Source organism: Tachyglossus aculeatus, chromosome X5 (assembly GCF_015852505.1).
Source record: "Tachyglossus aculeatus isolate mTacAcu1 chromosome X5, mTacAcu1.pri, whole genome shotgun sequence".
Taxonomy (NCBI): Eukaryota; Metazoa; Chordata; class Mammalia; order Monotremata; family Tachyglossidae; genus Tachyglossus; species Tachyglossus aculeatus.
In genome coordinates, this window is record NC_052097.1 from 7,868,574 (window position 1) to 7,881,857 (window position 13,284).

The following is a 13,284-nucleotide window of genomic DNA, read 5'->3' on the forward strand; positions in this document are numbered from 1 at the left end:
CAAAAGGCAGGAATAGGAAAGTGCAAGAAAACAATCCGCATAATTGATAATCAGATCCTGAGGGGTTGAATTCAAATTATGTAGAGAAAGTTTTCCTTTCTCTTTAGAAGATATGACTCTTCCCAAAACTTCCGTGCAAATAGTTAATAACAGTTAATCTTCCCACCAAACATCTAAATAGACTATTTGCTCCAAACCTAAATTTCTAAAACTTTTTCATGTGGTTTCTGCCCAAGAATCCTTTTTCCCTCTACTGTATTTCCCATGGCCTTTAGAAGCTTCCTTAGCAAGTATAGTATATGGAGGAAATGTTTCAGCACTAGAGCCACGGTGAGAGACTCTTTCCATCCTAAATGTTTGTCCTAATTCATTCTCCCTCCCTCTTTTGGTGTGAAATTCATTTTATGATAAGCCAATATGAAATTGACTTTGAACTGATTTTCCTATAAAAGATTGGGTGGCGGGAGATAGATGGTTATATAACAATAATAGCAGCCCCTGTTGCTTCTAGGTTTAAACTTTAATGAACCCAACTCTGAAACAGAACCTTCCAAGGTCAACTCATTTCCTGCTTTTCTTGTCGATAAATGTTCAAGGTTACTTTTGGACAGCTTTGGAAACATTGATAAGTGAGTCCTTTAAAACAGAGCATGTATAGGAAACCTATCCAGTATTTTGGAGTGATTTGGCTTTCTCTTCTACATTGTGAGCTCATATTGCATGGGAAATGGTAATGTTACTGCAAAGTTTGCTGATGTTAATAGATTAGGCTTTTTTTGTTTTCTCCAAACCTGGGAACACTGTGGCATAGTGGATAGAGTACGAGCCTGGGAGTCAGAAGGTCATGGGTTCATATTCTGCCTCTGACACTTGTTTGCTGTGTGGCCTTGGGCAAGACACTTAACTTCTCTGTGCCTCGGTTACCTCATCTGTAAAATGGGGATTAAGACTGTGAGGCCCAAGAAGAAAAGGAACTGTGTTCATCATGATTTGCTTGTATCCACCTCAGTGCTTTGTACAGTGCCTGGCACATTGTAAGCACTTAACAAATACTATTATTATTATTATTATTATTATTGTTTGAAGCAGTTGATTGACACAGGGGAATTTTCTAATATATATCCATGTACATTACATCCATTGTATGATGAATGAGTTGCAGTGATGCAGGTGGTGCAATCTGGGAATCATGTTATGGAAGATTTCTTCAATAATAATAATAATAATAGGATTTATTAAGCACTTATTTTATGCCAAGCATGGAGCTCACAGTACAAGTAGGAGGGAGAACAGATATTGAATCTCCATTTTGAAGATGAGGGAACTGAGGCACAGAGAAGTTAGTGACTTGCTCAAGGTCACACAGCAGGCAACTAGCAGAGCCAGGATTAGAACCCAGGTCCTCTGGCTCCCAGGCCATGCTCCTTTCACTAGGCCATGCTGCTTCTTTAGGTTTCCCTCTGAAGCCTAACAAGTACTTGTTCACTGTTTATATTGTATGGCCTAATCCTCATGTCCAGGATGTATCATGCAGTCAGTTCTCCTATAATGCAGAAATTATGTTCCTGTGCAGAGGCGAACTCTTGATTGATAATCTCTTATAAGCACATTTTTTGTTACTGGTTACCACAGTGTAGAGAAGTGTGGAAGTGGTTGAAAGCAGTTTTTTTTACTGACCCTATATTTCCTATATAAAGCTTATTGCTGGCTGCAGTAGTAGTAGTAGTGCTAGTATTTATTGAAGTCTGACAGTGCAATTCAGTGAACTAGGCATTAGGGAAGTACAGAATCAAGACTATACATTTTTTTAAAATCTGGAGATTTTCTCCAGAAAGCAAGGTCGTTGTTTCCCAAGTTTGTTCAGGAGTATTCCCAAAGGCGTCTACTGAAACAGCTAGAATCCATGAAATAATTTCCAGTGGTGGAAATGGCCAATTTCCCTGAGATGTACCAAGGACAGAGAATCCTGAAGGCTCAGTTTGTTGAACAGAGCTCTTTCAGTGAATCCAGATCTAGAATAAGAAATCTCTTACTTTCCTTTCAGAAGGCTTCATCTTCTTTTAAAGACATCACTGTCCCCAAAAGTCAACCATCTGACAGAACATGCATTGGCCATGTCTGGGAAGCAGGGAGGGAGGAGGAAATGGAGGTAGAAGAGCAGGGGAGAAAGACCCCAAACAGGAGGTGGTGATGTTACCAAAAAATGCAGAATAGAGGCCAAAGATCGAGAAGGGGTGCAACCGGGTGGGAAGAGAAGAGAGAAAGCCAACAGCGGGAAATTATTTAATTCCCCAACTGGAAAGGCTCATGAGAAAGCATCTGATCAAGCCCCCTGCCTCCATAAAGGTAAATAACTAAGCCACCCAGGATAGATGCTTATCTATTCTTTCCTTAAATATCTCCAAAATGAAGACTTCATAAATCCCTATAGCTCTTAAGCTCCCAGAAAACTCTTTGCAGAATTCAGCCATGGTATTTAGTTTAAATTGCAATTGGGACAGTTGGAAGATTATGACTGACAAACTGGCAAAGAGCAGGAGTAAATGATTGATCTTGCTTCATGCAGATGTCTTTATTTCTTAAAAAGCCAGAAGAAAGGAAAAAAAGAAATTCCCCCCTCCCCCCCAAAAAAAACTGGGGGGAGGGAGATAGAAGGAAGCTTATCTGTAAACTTCCTTGACTTTAACCGATACATCAAAAGGTCTGAAAATCTGTTTATATATGTATGTGCCAATGCATATGGCTATGTATATACAAATATGATTTTTTAACACATTTTCCATAATTTCTTTTATTAAACAATGAGGCATGAAAGCCCTAAATGAGAAGAAATATAAACCACAAGAAAGGTTTGCAGCCCCCAAGTAGACTTCATTGTTTAAAATTCACTGTGATTTTACAGTTCTCACTCATGATTAGTAATGTAAGAAGAAATAGAGGTAATACTTCTTTATTGTGCTATAATGACAAGTCCAGATTTCATCCCAAACAGGAGATGTGGGGTAGCTTAATGATTCTTGTAACTTCCACATTCACTTCTCAACCAAAAAATGATTTTTTGAATCAGTCATTCAATTAATCATATTTATTGAGGGGTTACTAGACGCAGAGCATTGTACTAAGTGTTTAGGAGAGTTCACTATAACAATATAACACATTCCCTGCTCACAAAAAGCTTATAGTCTAGAGGGAAGTGGACTACATCCTGTTGAAGAGTGGGGAGAATGGTAATAGCACTTTTCTGTGTTTTGTTCAGAAGAAGAGAAGATTCCAGGGAGGAATTGACTGGGAACACAGTGGGAGTGGGAGAAGTCATAGAGACTGAAAGGAGAGATAGAGAAAGGGATGTACTTGTGAGGAGATTGTGCCAGGAAAGGATGTTACCACCACCAGGGTACGACAGAATTAGCGGACACATCCCCTACCCATGACAAACATACAGCTTAAAGGGGGAATCATTTATAATGTATAATGTAAAGATACATACATAAGTGTTGTATATGCTATTCTAACATTCCAAGGCAGAGACCCTCCTCCCCAGATTGCCTTTGTGTATGGGCAAATCCAGGCTCCCCAGTAGGCTTTCAGAGGCCCTGAATCTTTTTATGCCAATTAGCACTGAAAGATTGTGGATCAGCCTTGGGGCCAGAGATTGTGTGGGTTCTGCTTCTGCTCCTAAGTCACCCTTGGGAGTCCATGCCAGTGTAGGCTAGTCTGCAGGGTCTCTGGACATACGGTTGAGGTCTGCGAACTCAATTCTGCAGGAATATTGCACCAAGCTCAAACTCCACATGATTTTCCTGAGCAGATCAGGACCCCAAGAAACTACCCTTCTCACCGCTCCCCACCCATACCTGGCCTGCAGGGAATTCTCCACCCAAGACTGGCTGTGACAGGGCTCCCTGGGAGAACTCCACTCTGAAGTGGTTCCCCAAGCCCCTGAGCGGCAATTGCCTGACCAGAGACAATGTGGGAATGGGTTGGATGGTGCCTTGCAATAATGTCAATTGGTTTTGGCCAACTTTAGCTTTCACTGTTTGGAAAAACAATAAGCCCTTTAATAGGCCCCTGGGAATCCTCCAATTGCCTGTCTTGATATTCTTATAGAGCAGCAAGGCATCTTTTCTTTGCATTTTCCCTTTGTTTCTCCTGTATGTTTTGCCACAGTAAGTCAACTTTATTGATTTTAGCATTCTCAAACACCCCTAAAAATCTTCTCCTCCACAGGAACTACTTGGAAGCATTTCTTATTGGCTTTTGCTATATAAACTGTTTTAAAGTTTATGAATTGTGCTTGTCTCTATGGTTCCAGTGGTAGCATGGACAGAAATATATTTGAAAAGGATGCATAGTTTTTATTGGCAGGACTCTCCTGTGGTGAAAGTCTTAACTTAGCCTACTAGCACTGTGGATGAGTTACTACCATCAACATTTGCTTCAGCCACAGGAACGCCAACAAACATATATGTTACCATAGGATACTGAATCTCAGACATGATTAGGGCTTAGGCCGCAATTGATTTTATGAAATGGTACCCATATGTCATTGCTTAAAATTAATAGCCCTCTATTTCTCTCCTCTTCTTTTCTCAATGTAAACTTGTGGGGATGTTGAGAGTGTCTGAATAAAAATTCTTTCATAGTCAACTTGAAAGGTTAATGTTCAGATCCTAACTCAAGAGGATTAGGAACTTTAAAAACAAAACAAAACCCTTAAACTTTCCTCGGCTTTTTATTCACAGGTTCCTCTGAGAAGGAAGCCCATCAATAGAAGTGTCAAATGGAGAAGCACAAGTTAAAGATATTCCAATTTCAATCTGGTTGCTTTTTATCGTGCTTTATTTCTGTCCACAACCGTACATCACAACTCCCATCATATGAGCCTGGTGATGTTTCTCATTGACTCCACTGGAAGAAGAGATCCTTGGCAGCTGTAATCTGATAAATTGAGTTGGTACCACAAAATCTAACTTCCCTTCTCCTGGGGAAAAGGTTTTTCAGGCTTATTCTGTGTATTTCATGTTAAACCTTCATTTGTAGGTTGCTGCTGGAGTTATAAAGACACCTGTGACTTGGGCAACTCTGCTTTTCATGCAGTATATGGTGGTTTTCTGTATTAATTTTCCTGCAGGAAGGTTCTTCCTGAGCAGGGTTCTGCCTCCATTTTTCATGGAGCTCTTCTTCTGCACCCCTCTGAGCCTGCCCTGGTCCTCTGGACATCGATACTGACCTTAGCATTAAAAAGATACCTGAGGGCAGATGAAGCCAAGGAAGTAATGCAGGCTTCAAGTGGATGATTTCAACCTAATCGAAATGTTTAATGTGAAGAGTTTCTGGAATTGCTGTAGAAAATGAATTTCATTTTCAGGGGTAAAATAACACAGGGCTTCTGGTTGTAATCTAGTCCCCTTGTTGAGCACGTATTTGGGTAAATGAAATTTCTGGAACTTTCCCAAGGTAATATATTGGTTGGATAATGAAATCAGTGTATCTGTATCCACTGCTTTTGAGTAATTACTTAACCCTCGCTAAGTTCTTCGGGATGGAAAACTAATATTTCAAAATTTAATTGTATTTACACAACCACATGACAGATGTTTGGAAAATGCAGCAAATCATAATCTTTTTATAATCTGCCCTCATGTACTTAACAGGGAAGTCTGCTGGGACAGCCTGAAGATCTTCCTTACCAGGGAAGAGGAATTTGTTTTATTTTTAATGGTATTTGTTAAGTGTTTACTATGTGCCAGGCACTGTACTAAGTTCTGGGGTTAATCAGTTTGGACACAGTACCTGTCCCACATTGGGTTCATAGTCTTAATCCCCATTTCATAAATGAGATAATTTGAGGTCCAGTGGAAAAAAAAACAATGGCATTTGTTAAGCACTTTAACTATGTGCCAGGCACTGTACTAAGCGCTGGGGTGGATACAAGCAGATCATGTTGGACACAGTCCCTGTCCCATGTGGGGACCACAGGCTCAATCCCCATTTCACAGATGAGGTAACTGAGGCCCAGAGAAGTCAAATGACTTGACCAAGGTCAAGTGGCAAGTAGCACTGTGTAAACTTGGATCTCAAAATGCTCTCATATAATAATAATAATAATAATAATGATGGCATTTATTAAGCACTTACTATGTGCTTAATAGTTCTAATTAATAATTAATTAATTAAATAATTAGTGTTCTAATAGTTCTAATTAGCACTGTTCTAAGTGCTGGGGAGGTTACAAGGTGATCAGGTTGTCCCACAGGGGGCTCACAGTCTTCATCCCCATTTTACAGATGAGGTAACTGGGCACAGAGAAGTGAAGTGACCTGCCCAAAGTCACACAGCTGACAATTGGCGGAGCCGAGATTTGAACCCATGACCTCCGACTCCAAAGCCCCTGCTCTTTCCACTGAGCCACGCTGCTTCTCGTCGAGGTGGAGACAGTAAAGTTTCCAGGAAAGCAGTTTCAAAGCCGCCTGGCAAACTTCAGCCTGTTGGATGTCCTAACCCTCTCCCTGACTTTTCGCTTTAGTAACAAATTTAGATGGGATGAGGGAGAGGGAGCCTGACATTGATTAGGAAAATTCAGCCCTTAAATTCAGACTTCGGGCAAGTCACCTGATTTCTCTGTGCCACAGATTGTTATTGTTAGTGTGGACTACAGTGCTCTGCACTCAGCGCTCAATAATACGAATGAAAGACTGTGATAGTAAAGGCACATGGCTGGTGGGGCCCGCTGACAGTGAAGTTGACGTGCAGTTTCCCTTTACATCACACGTACACACCTGTTCCATGCGTTTGCTTAGCGTGGATCCGTGTTCTCTCCGGGGCCCCATGCAGAGCCCACTTTAGCGCGCGTTAAGCCGGTCCGGGTGAGTGTAGTAAACCACTCCCGACACAACTGCTGTAATACTAGCCCTGAGCCCCCAAAATAATAATAATAACTGTGTTATTAAGCGCTTAGTTTGCGCTAGGCACTGTACTAAGCGTTGGGGCAGACACCAGAGCAAAGGCTATCTTTACCCTTAACATAATGAGGATAGTACTATTAATAATAATAATGACATTTGTTAAGCGCTTACTATGTGCAAAGCACTGTTGTAAGGACATAGGGGTGTGGAAAATAAATTACTTTGAGACAAAGAAGGCTCAATTCCAAATTTGTTTTAAGAAAAGTACACTTGTATCTATCCAGTTACCCAGTTTACACAGTTACTTCAGCCCCAGTTGCCTGAGGGACTTGACAGGGAGCAGGCATTTGGGGAGGGAGATGGAGAATCCCCTCAGGCTTTATTTTGGATTTTTTCCTGAAGAGAGGGGTTTTGAACTTAAGAAGCTGGGCTGGCTTCATCCCGTTTCAAGGGGAGGAAGAGCCCCTAGGGTGGATGGGGGATAGACTGCTGGTCTCCATACATCTGGGCGTCTTCCTCAGTGCCTGACGGGGATACTTGGACACTGCCCCCACCCCTTTTGGTTCCTGTGGAGTCTGCGGCCGTTTTTTAGTGACCCTCGGCCTGAGGTACAAAGGGCGAAAGTCAGATTTGGGGAATGGGATTGTGGATATTGAAACTGTGCTTGCTTTGCCTCAGGATCACCTTTCGGGCCTCCTTGCTTTACCTCAGGATCACCTTTCGGGCCTCCTTGCTTTACCTCAGGATCGCCTTTCGGGGCCTGCTTACTTTACCACAGGATCGCCTTTCGGGGCCTGCTTTTAGAAGGCCGGCGCCTCCTTATTTATCTGTTTATTACATTTATCTAGCACTTTTCCTCTGAAAGGCTCAAAACGAGGTAGAAATTATATGCCGCCCATTTTCTTTGCAGTAAGAGCAGCTCTGGTTGGCCTGACAGCGAGAACTGTTTGATCTCATAAAACCTAGAATTCAGGGGGTTAAAAAAAATCACCGGTCTGGTATGTACAGTGTGTGTCTTTGAAAGACAAAGATCTTTAACATAATAAGGATAGTATTGAAGAAATAGTGGTGTTGAAAATAAATTACTTTTAGCAAAGGAAGGCGCTATTCCTAATTAAATTGTTTTAAGAAAACTATACTTGTATTATAATAATAATAATTATGGTATTTGTTAAGTACCTATCATGTGCCAAGCACTATTCTAAGCACTGGGGTAGATACAAGGTAATCATCATCATCATCAATCGTATTTATTGAGCACTTACTGTGTGCAGAGCACTGTAATAAGCGCTTGGGAAGTACAAGTTGGTAACATATAGAGACAGTCCCTACCCAGCAGTGGGGTCACAGTCTAATCAGGTTGGACACATTCCCCAGCCCAAATGGGGCTCACAGTCTCAATCCCCATTTTACAGATGAGGTAACTGAGGCACAGAGAAGTTAAATGACTTGACCAGGGTCATACAGCATGCAAGTGGCTGAGCTGGGATTAGAACCCACTCCCTCTGACTCCCAAGCCCTCTTACCACTAGGTCACTAACCATTTACCCAACTGATAAACCTTAAATCAATTTATTAAAAAGATTTAATAATTCTGTCTTTTCTCCTAGAGTTTCCTTTCCAGGACTTTTCTTTCCCTACCCCAAACATTTTAACATCCAGTTCTTACTTAGATGCATTATATTAATGGCTCTGAATCCCCTGGATTTCACCCTTTAATCTACGCTGGGAAAAATCCTATAATCTGTCTCTCAGAGATAAAACTCTTGTGATCACAAAATAATAAAGGATTAAGAGAATTTACCACATAAGTGCAAAGGCCACTTTTTGCTCAACATCTTTAGGTCAAGTCCGCACAATACAAAGTGAAGTGAAGAAATGACAACGATCCAGTGAGTGTAGATTGTAAGAGGGAACCCAGTAGGCTCACTCAGGCTAGTTTGGCAAGTGGCCTGGGATTATGGGGGTGTGGCACTACACAAAGAGCTGAAAAACCATAAATTGAGAACATGACTTTGCAACTGCTGCATAGTGAAGTTTTAAAAAAACTGTGACTTAAAAGATTATGAGTCGGTGACCTTCGGAAAACTATCCACGTCCAAATATTTTTGCATTTTCTTAGAAAATAATTCATCACCCTGCTTTTTAATAAGACAATATTTAAAAAATAGACATGAACCTATCAATGGTATTTATCAATCAGTGGTGTTGAGTGATTATGCAGAACACTGTACTAAGCACTTGGGAGAGTACAGTACAGCACAGTTAATAGATAAATTTCCTGCCCACAGTGAGTTTACAGTCTGGAGGGGGGAGACAAACATTAAAATAAATAAATCATTTACAACTATGTGGGGCTGAAAGTGTGATGAATACCAAATGCCCAAAGGTTAGAGATACAAGTCCTTAGGCAACACAGAAGGGAGAAGGAACTGGGGAAAAGAGGGCTTAACTGGGGAAGGCCTCTTGTGGAAGATGTGACCTTAATAAGGCTTTGAAGGTGGGGAGAGGTCATCTGGTGTATATGGAAGGGGGGAGTTCCAGACAAGAGGGAGAGTCATCACCATCAACATAGTGTTTATTGAGTGTTTACTGTGTGCAGAGCACTGTACTAAGCACTTAGGAGAGTAGAAGTTGCGTGGCCTAGTGGATACAGCACAGGTCTAGGAGTCAAAAGGACCTGGGTTCTAATCCCGGCTCTGACACTTGTTTGCCGTGTAACCTTGAGCAAGACATTTCAGTTCACTGTTCCTTAGTTACCTCATCTGTAAAACAGGGATTGAGACTGTGAGCCCCATGAGGAACAGGGACTGTGTCCAACACAATTTGCTTGTATCATCATCATCAATCGTATTTATTGAGCGCTTACTGTGTGCAGAGCACTGTACTAAGCGCTTGGGAAGTACAAGTTGGCAACATATAGAGACAGTCCCTACCCAACAGTGGGCTCACAGTCTAAAAGGGGGAGACAGAGAACAAAACCAAACATACTAACAAAATACAATAAATAGAATAGATATGTACAAGTAAAATAAATAAATAAATAGAGTAATAAATATGTACAAACATATATACATATATACAGGTTCTGTGGGGAAGGGAAGGAGGTAAGATGGGGGGATGGAGAGGGGGACGAGGGGGAGAGGAAGGAAGGGGCTCAGTCTGGGAAGGCCTCCTGGAGGAGGTAAGCTCTCAGTAGGGCCTTAGTACAGTGCCTGGCACATAATAAGTGCTTAACAAATGCCACTGTTATCATTATTATTATACAAATAGAGTTGGTAGACATTCCCTGCCCACAACAAGCTTACAGTCCAGAGGGGAAAACAGACATTAATAAAAATAATTTATACTGTATCATTTATAGATATGTACATAACTGCTGTGGGGTTGAAAGTGAAGCATAATATCAAATGCCCAAAGGTCACAGATCTAAGTGCATAGGTGATGCAGAAGGAAGAGGATGTGGGAAAGGGCCAACTGTCTGCTGTGTGACCTTAGGCAAGTCACTTAATTTATCGGTGGTTCAGTTACCTCATCTGTAAAATGGGGATTAAACCTGTGAACCCCATGTGCGACATGGACTGTGTCCAACCTGATTAGCTTGTATCTACCCCAGTGCTTTGTACAGTGTCTGGCCCATAGTAAGCACTTAAATGTCATTTAAAAAATGGGGTTGGTGTCAAGATAGATCAAGGCACAGTGAGCAAGCTGATGCTAGAGGAGTGAAGTATGTGGGCTGGGCTGTAGCAGATGGGTAAGATAAGGTCGGAGGGGGCAAGCTGATTGCTTTAAAGCCAATGGTAAGGAGTTTCTGTTTGATGTGGAGGCGGATGGGCAACCTCTGGAGGTTCTTGAGTGGGGAAACAACTGATTTATTTTTAGAAAAATGATCTGGGCAGCAGACTGAAGTATGGACTGGAGTGGAAAGAGACAATTATTTATTTATTCATTTATTTTCAGCCAGTAGGCTTCAAAAGCCTTAAAGGTCACTGCATTTCTTTACCAAACGTATACTTTTCAGAACTGGGTCTGAATTCTCGTTACAACAATGGCAAACACAGAATTTTAAAAGAAATGTCTGGAGGGAAAATGTGTTTGGAACTTAAATCTGCCCAGGGCGAGCCTCACATGAAGCCTAAACGTACATTTCCCTTAGCAGGCAGTATCCATATTTTGTGGCTCTATCACATGGGATGGAGCCATGTTCCCAAATCTATCCCAGAAACCCTGACTCTGGAATGTCTGCTTGATTTAGAGGCTGCATTTTCCAACCCTTCAGCCCTGCTCCTCTGATCATGCTACCCCCCAACCCCATGCTCCTCAGAGCTGTCCCCAAAGTATAGACAGGCATATTTGGGGAGAAGGACAGATCACCTTTCACCCCCAAGGTAGTAGTTGCTTATCATGGTTCAGTACTATTCATTTAGGAAGCCCACACTAAAACATGACTTCACAGAAGTACCTTCTCCATGACCTCAACACAACACTTATATCCCTAAGGTGTTGAACTACAAGAAGCTGGGACAGCACCTTTATAGCACTCTAGACACAGGAGAAGTCCAATACATTTTTTTTTCAATGTGCTCTATGCTTGTTCTGTGGAGCTATTGCTATTGCATGATTATACTTGTGATTATTATAGTAAGTATTATACTTACTCTGTGCCAAGCACTAAGAATTTGAATTGGAAAAACAAAAGGAGGGTCAACTACTTAATCAAGCAACTTTGAAAATAAACTTCTCACCAGAGTGAGATGAAATAAGAGCCAAAAAAAAAATCTTCAGAGTTAGATGGAATTCTACAATGTCACCAAGTGTGATCAATATACTCCTGGGGCCTTGTAAATGAATTGGCATCAGATCACTGAATTTCTGGCATTGACTGTGAAAGAGGAGAATTGCTTCACTGCAGATGCCAGACATATGGCTAGAATTCTCGCTTGGAAAAATGAAGAGCCAGAGTGTGTCCTGATAATGGAAATAATGGGAAGTCTGCTGCCTTACTTGGATACAGTAATCTCGTCCCTTCAGATATTATTATTATTCAGAACTCACATCAAAGTAATAGAAGAAACATTAGACTGGAAAGGTAGAGAGGTATATGGAGACCCATCAACCCACTGATGTCATTTATATGCTCCAAAGCTCTGCTCTGGAGCTCTGTTATTTATATACTCCAAAGATGGACTGCTAATTAATTCCATTCCAATCCTATTGATCTACTGCCACCACTTTAGCACCTCAGTGCTAGACAGTTTTGGGGGGAAAAGGAAGAAGTTATACCTAGGCTTCTTAACCCATACTCTCAACTCATGTCCTGGACATGGAGACTTCAAGATTGAGAACCTGCATGAAGGAGTTATTTTATAGTGCTAATAATTTACATGATGTCACTTAGAGAAGCAGCGTGGCTTAGTGGAAAGAGCCCGGGCTTTGGAGTCAGAGGTCATGGGTTCGAATCCCGACTCGGCCACACGTCTGCTGTGTGATCTTGGGCAAGTCACTTAACTTCTCTGGGCTTCAGTTCCCTCATCTGTAAAATGGGGATTAAGGCTGTGAGCCCCACGTGGGACAACCTGATCACCTTATATCCTCCCCAGTGCTTAGAACAGTGCTTTGCACATAGTAAGCGCTTAACAAATGCCAATTATTATTATTATTATTATTGTATCACCCTTGCCAGCCATGTTTCTGTTGGGATATTGGATGCACAAGCAAGTATGCAGGCCTTGTAGTGGGGAGCATGCTTGTATGACTATTAATAGTAATCATAATCATTACCACGGCTGATTCTTCTCTTGCTGGGAATACTCTCTTAATTCAAAGCTGGCCATCACCCTTCTTATCCACCTTTACAGACTTCTTCAAAACCCAACTCCTACTTCATTTTGTACCTTGATTTAAGTGAAAGTACTGAATGCTCCTTTCATCCTTTACTCGACCCTCTCCTACTTGAGGAAAAATCTAATAGAACCAACTAAATAAAGACGGACAAACCTCTACTCTCTCTGAGTACCTCTGTGGAGGAGGCCATATCCTCCCTGTGTTTCCCTCACTGTTCCCCTGGGAAATATTCCCCTGTGAGCAGCAGTAATATCTGGCCAAGAGAATTGTTCCAGTCCTGCCCCATCCCAGTCACACTATGATTCTGGATTGTTCAGACAGTACTCAGTGTGGCTAGGTGGGCTTCTCTAGCCCAGGTTTAAGCCATGAAGGAGGCAATGTGGTCTTGTGCTAAACAGTCACCTTTATGTATCCTGATATCTGTTTCAATATGGGGGAGAAGGATGTCTGATTGATTTGTGTTTTGGAAAGTTCTTTGTTAGGTGGCAGGGTCTGAGTTACGCTATAAGGCTGAGCACCCAGAAGAAGATAACAG

The 13,284-nt window shown here is 41.6% G+C and overlaps 1 protein-coding gene across 1 annotated transcript in view; it reads left to right on the forward strand.

Annotated features, from left to right (window-relative positions):
- TNIP3 (TNFAIP3 interacting protein 3) overlaps nucleotides 1-5,422 on the forward strand; it is a 139,388-nt gene extending 133,966 nt beyond the window's left edge. Inside the window, exon 14 of the mRNA XM_038769287.1 lies at nucleotides 4,743-5,422. Within this exon, the coding sequence (XP_038625215.1) occupies nucleotides 4,743-4,771 (29 nt within the window). The 3' untranslated portion in view covers nucleotides 4,772-5,422. The remainder of the gene's footprint in view (nucleotides 1-4,742) is intronic.
- The last annotated feature ends 7,862 nt before the right edge of the window (nucleotides 5,423-13,284 follow it).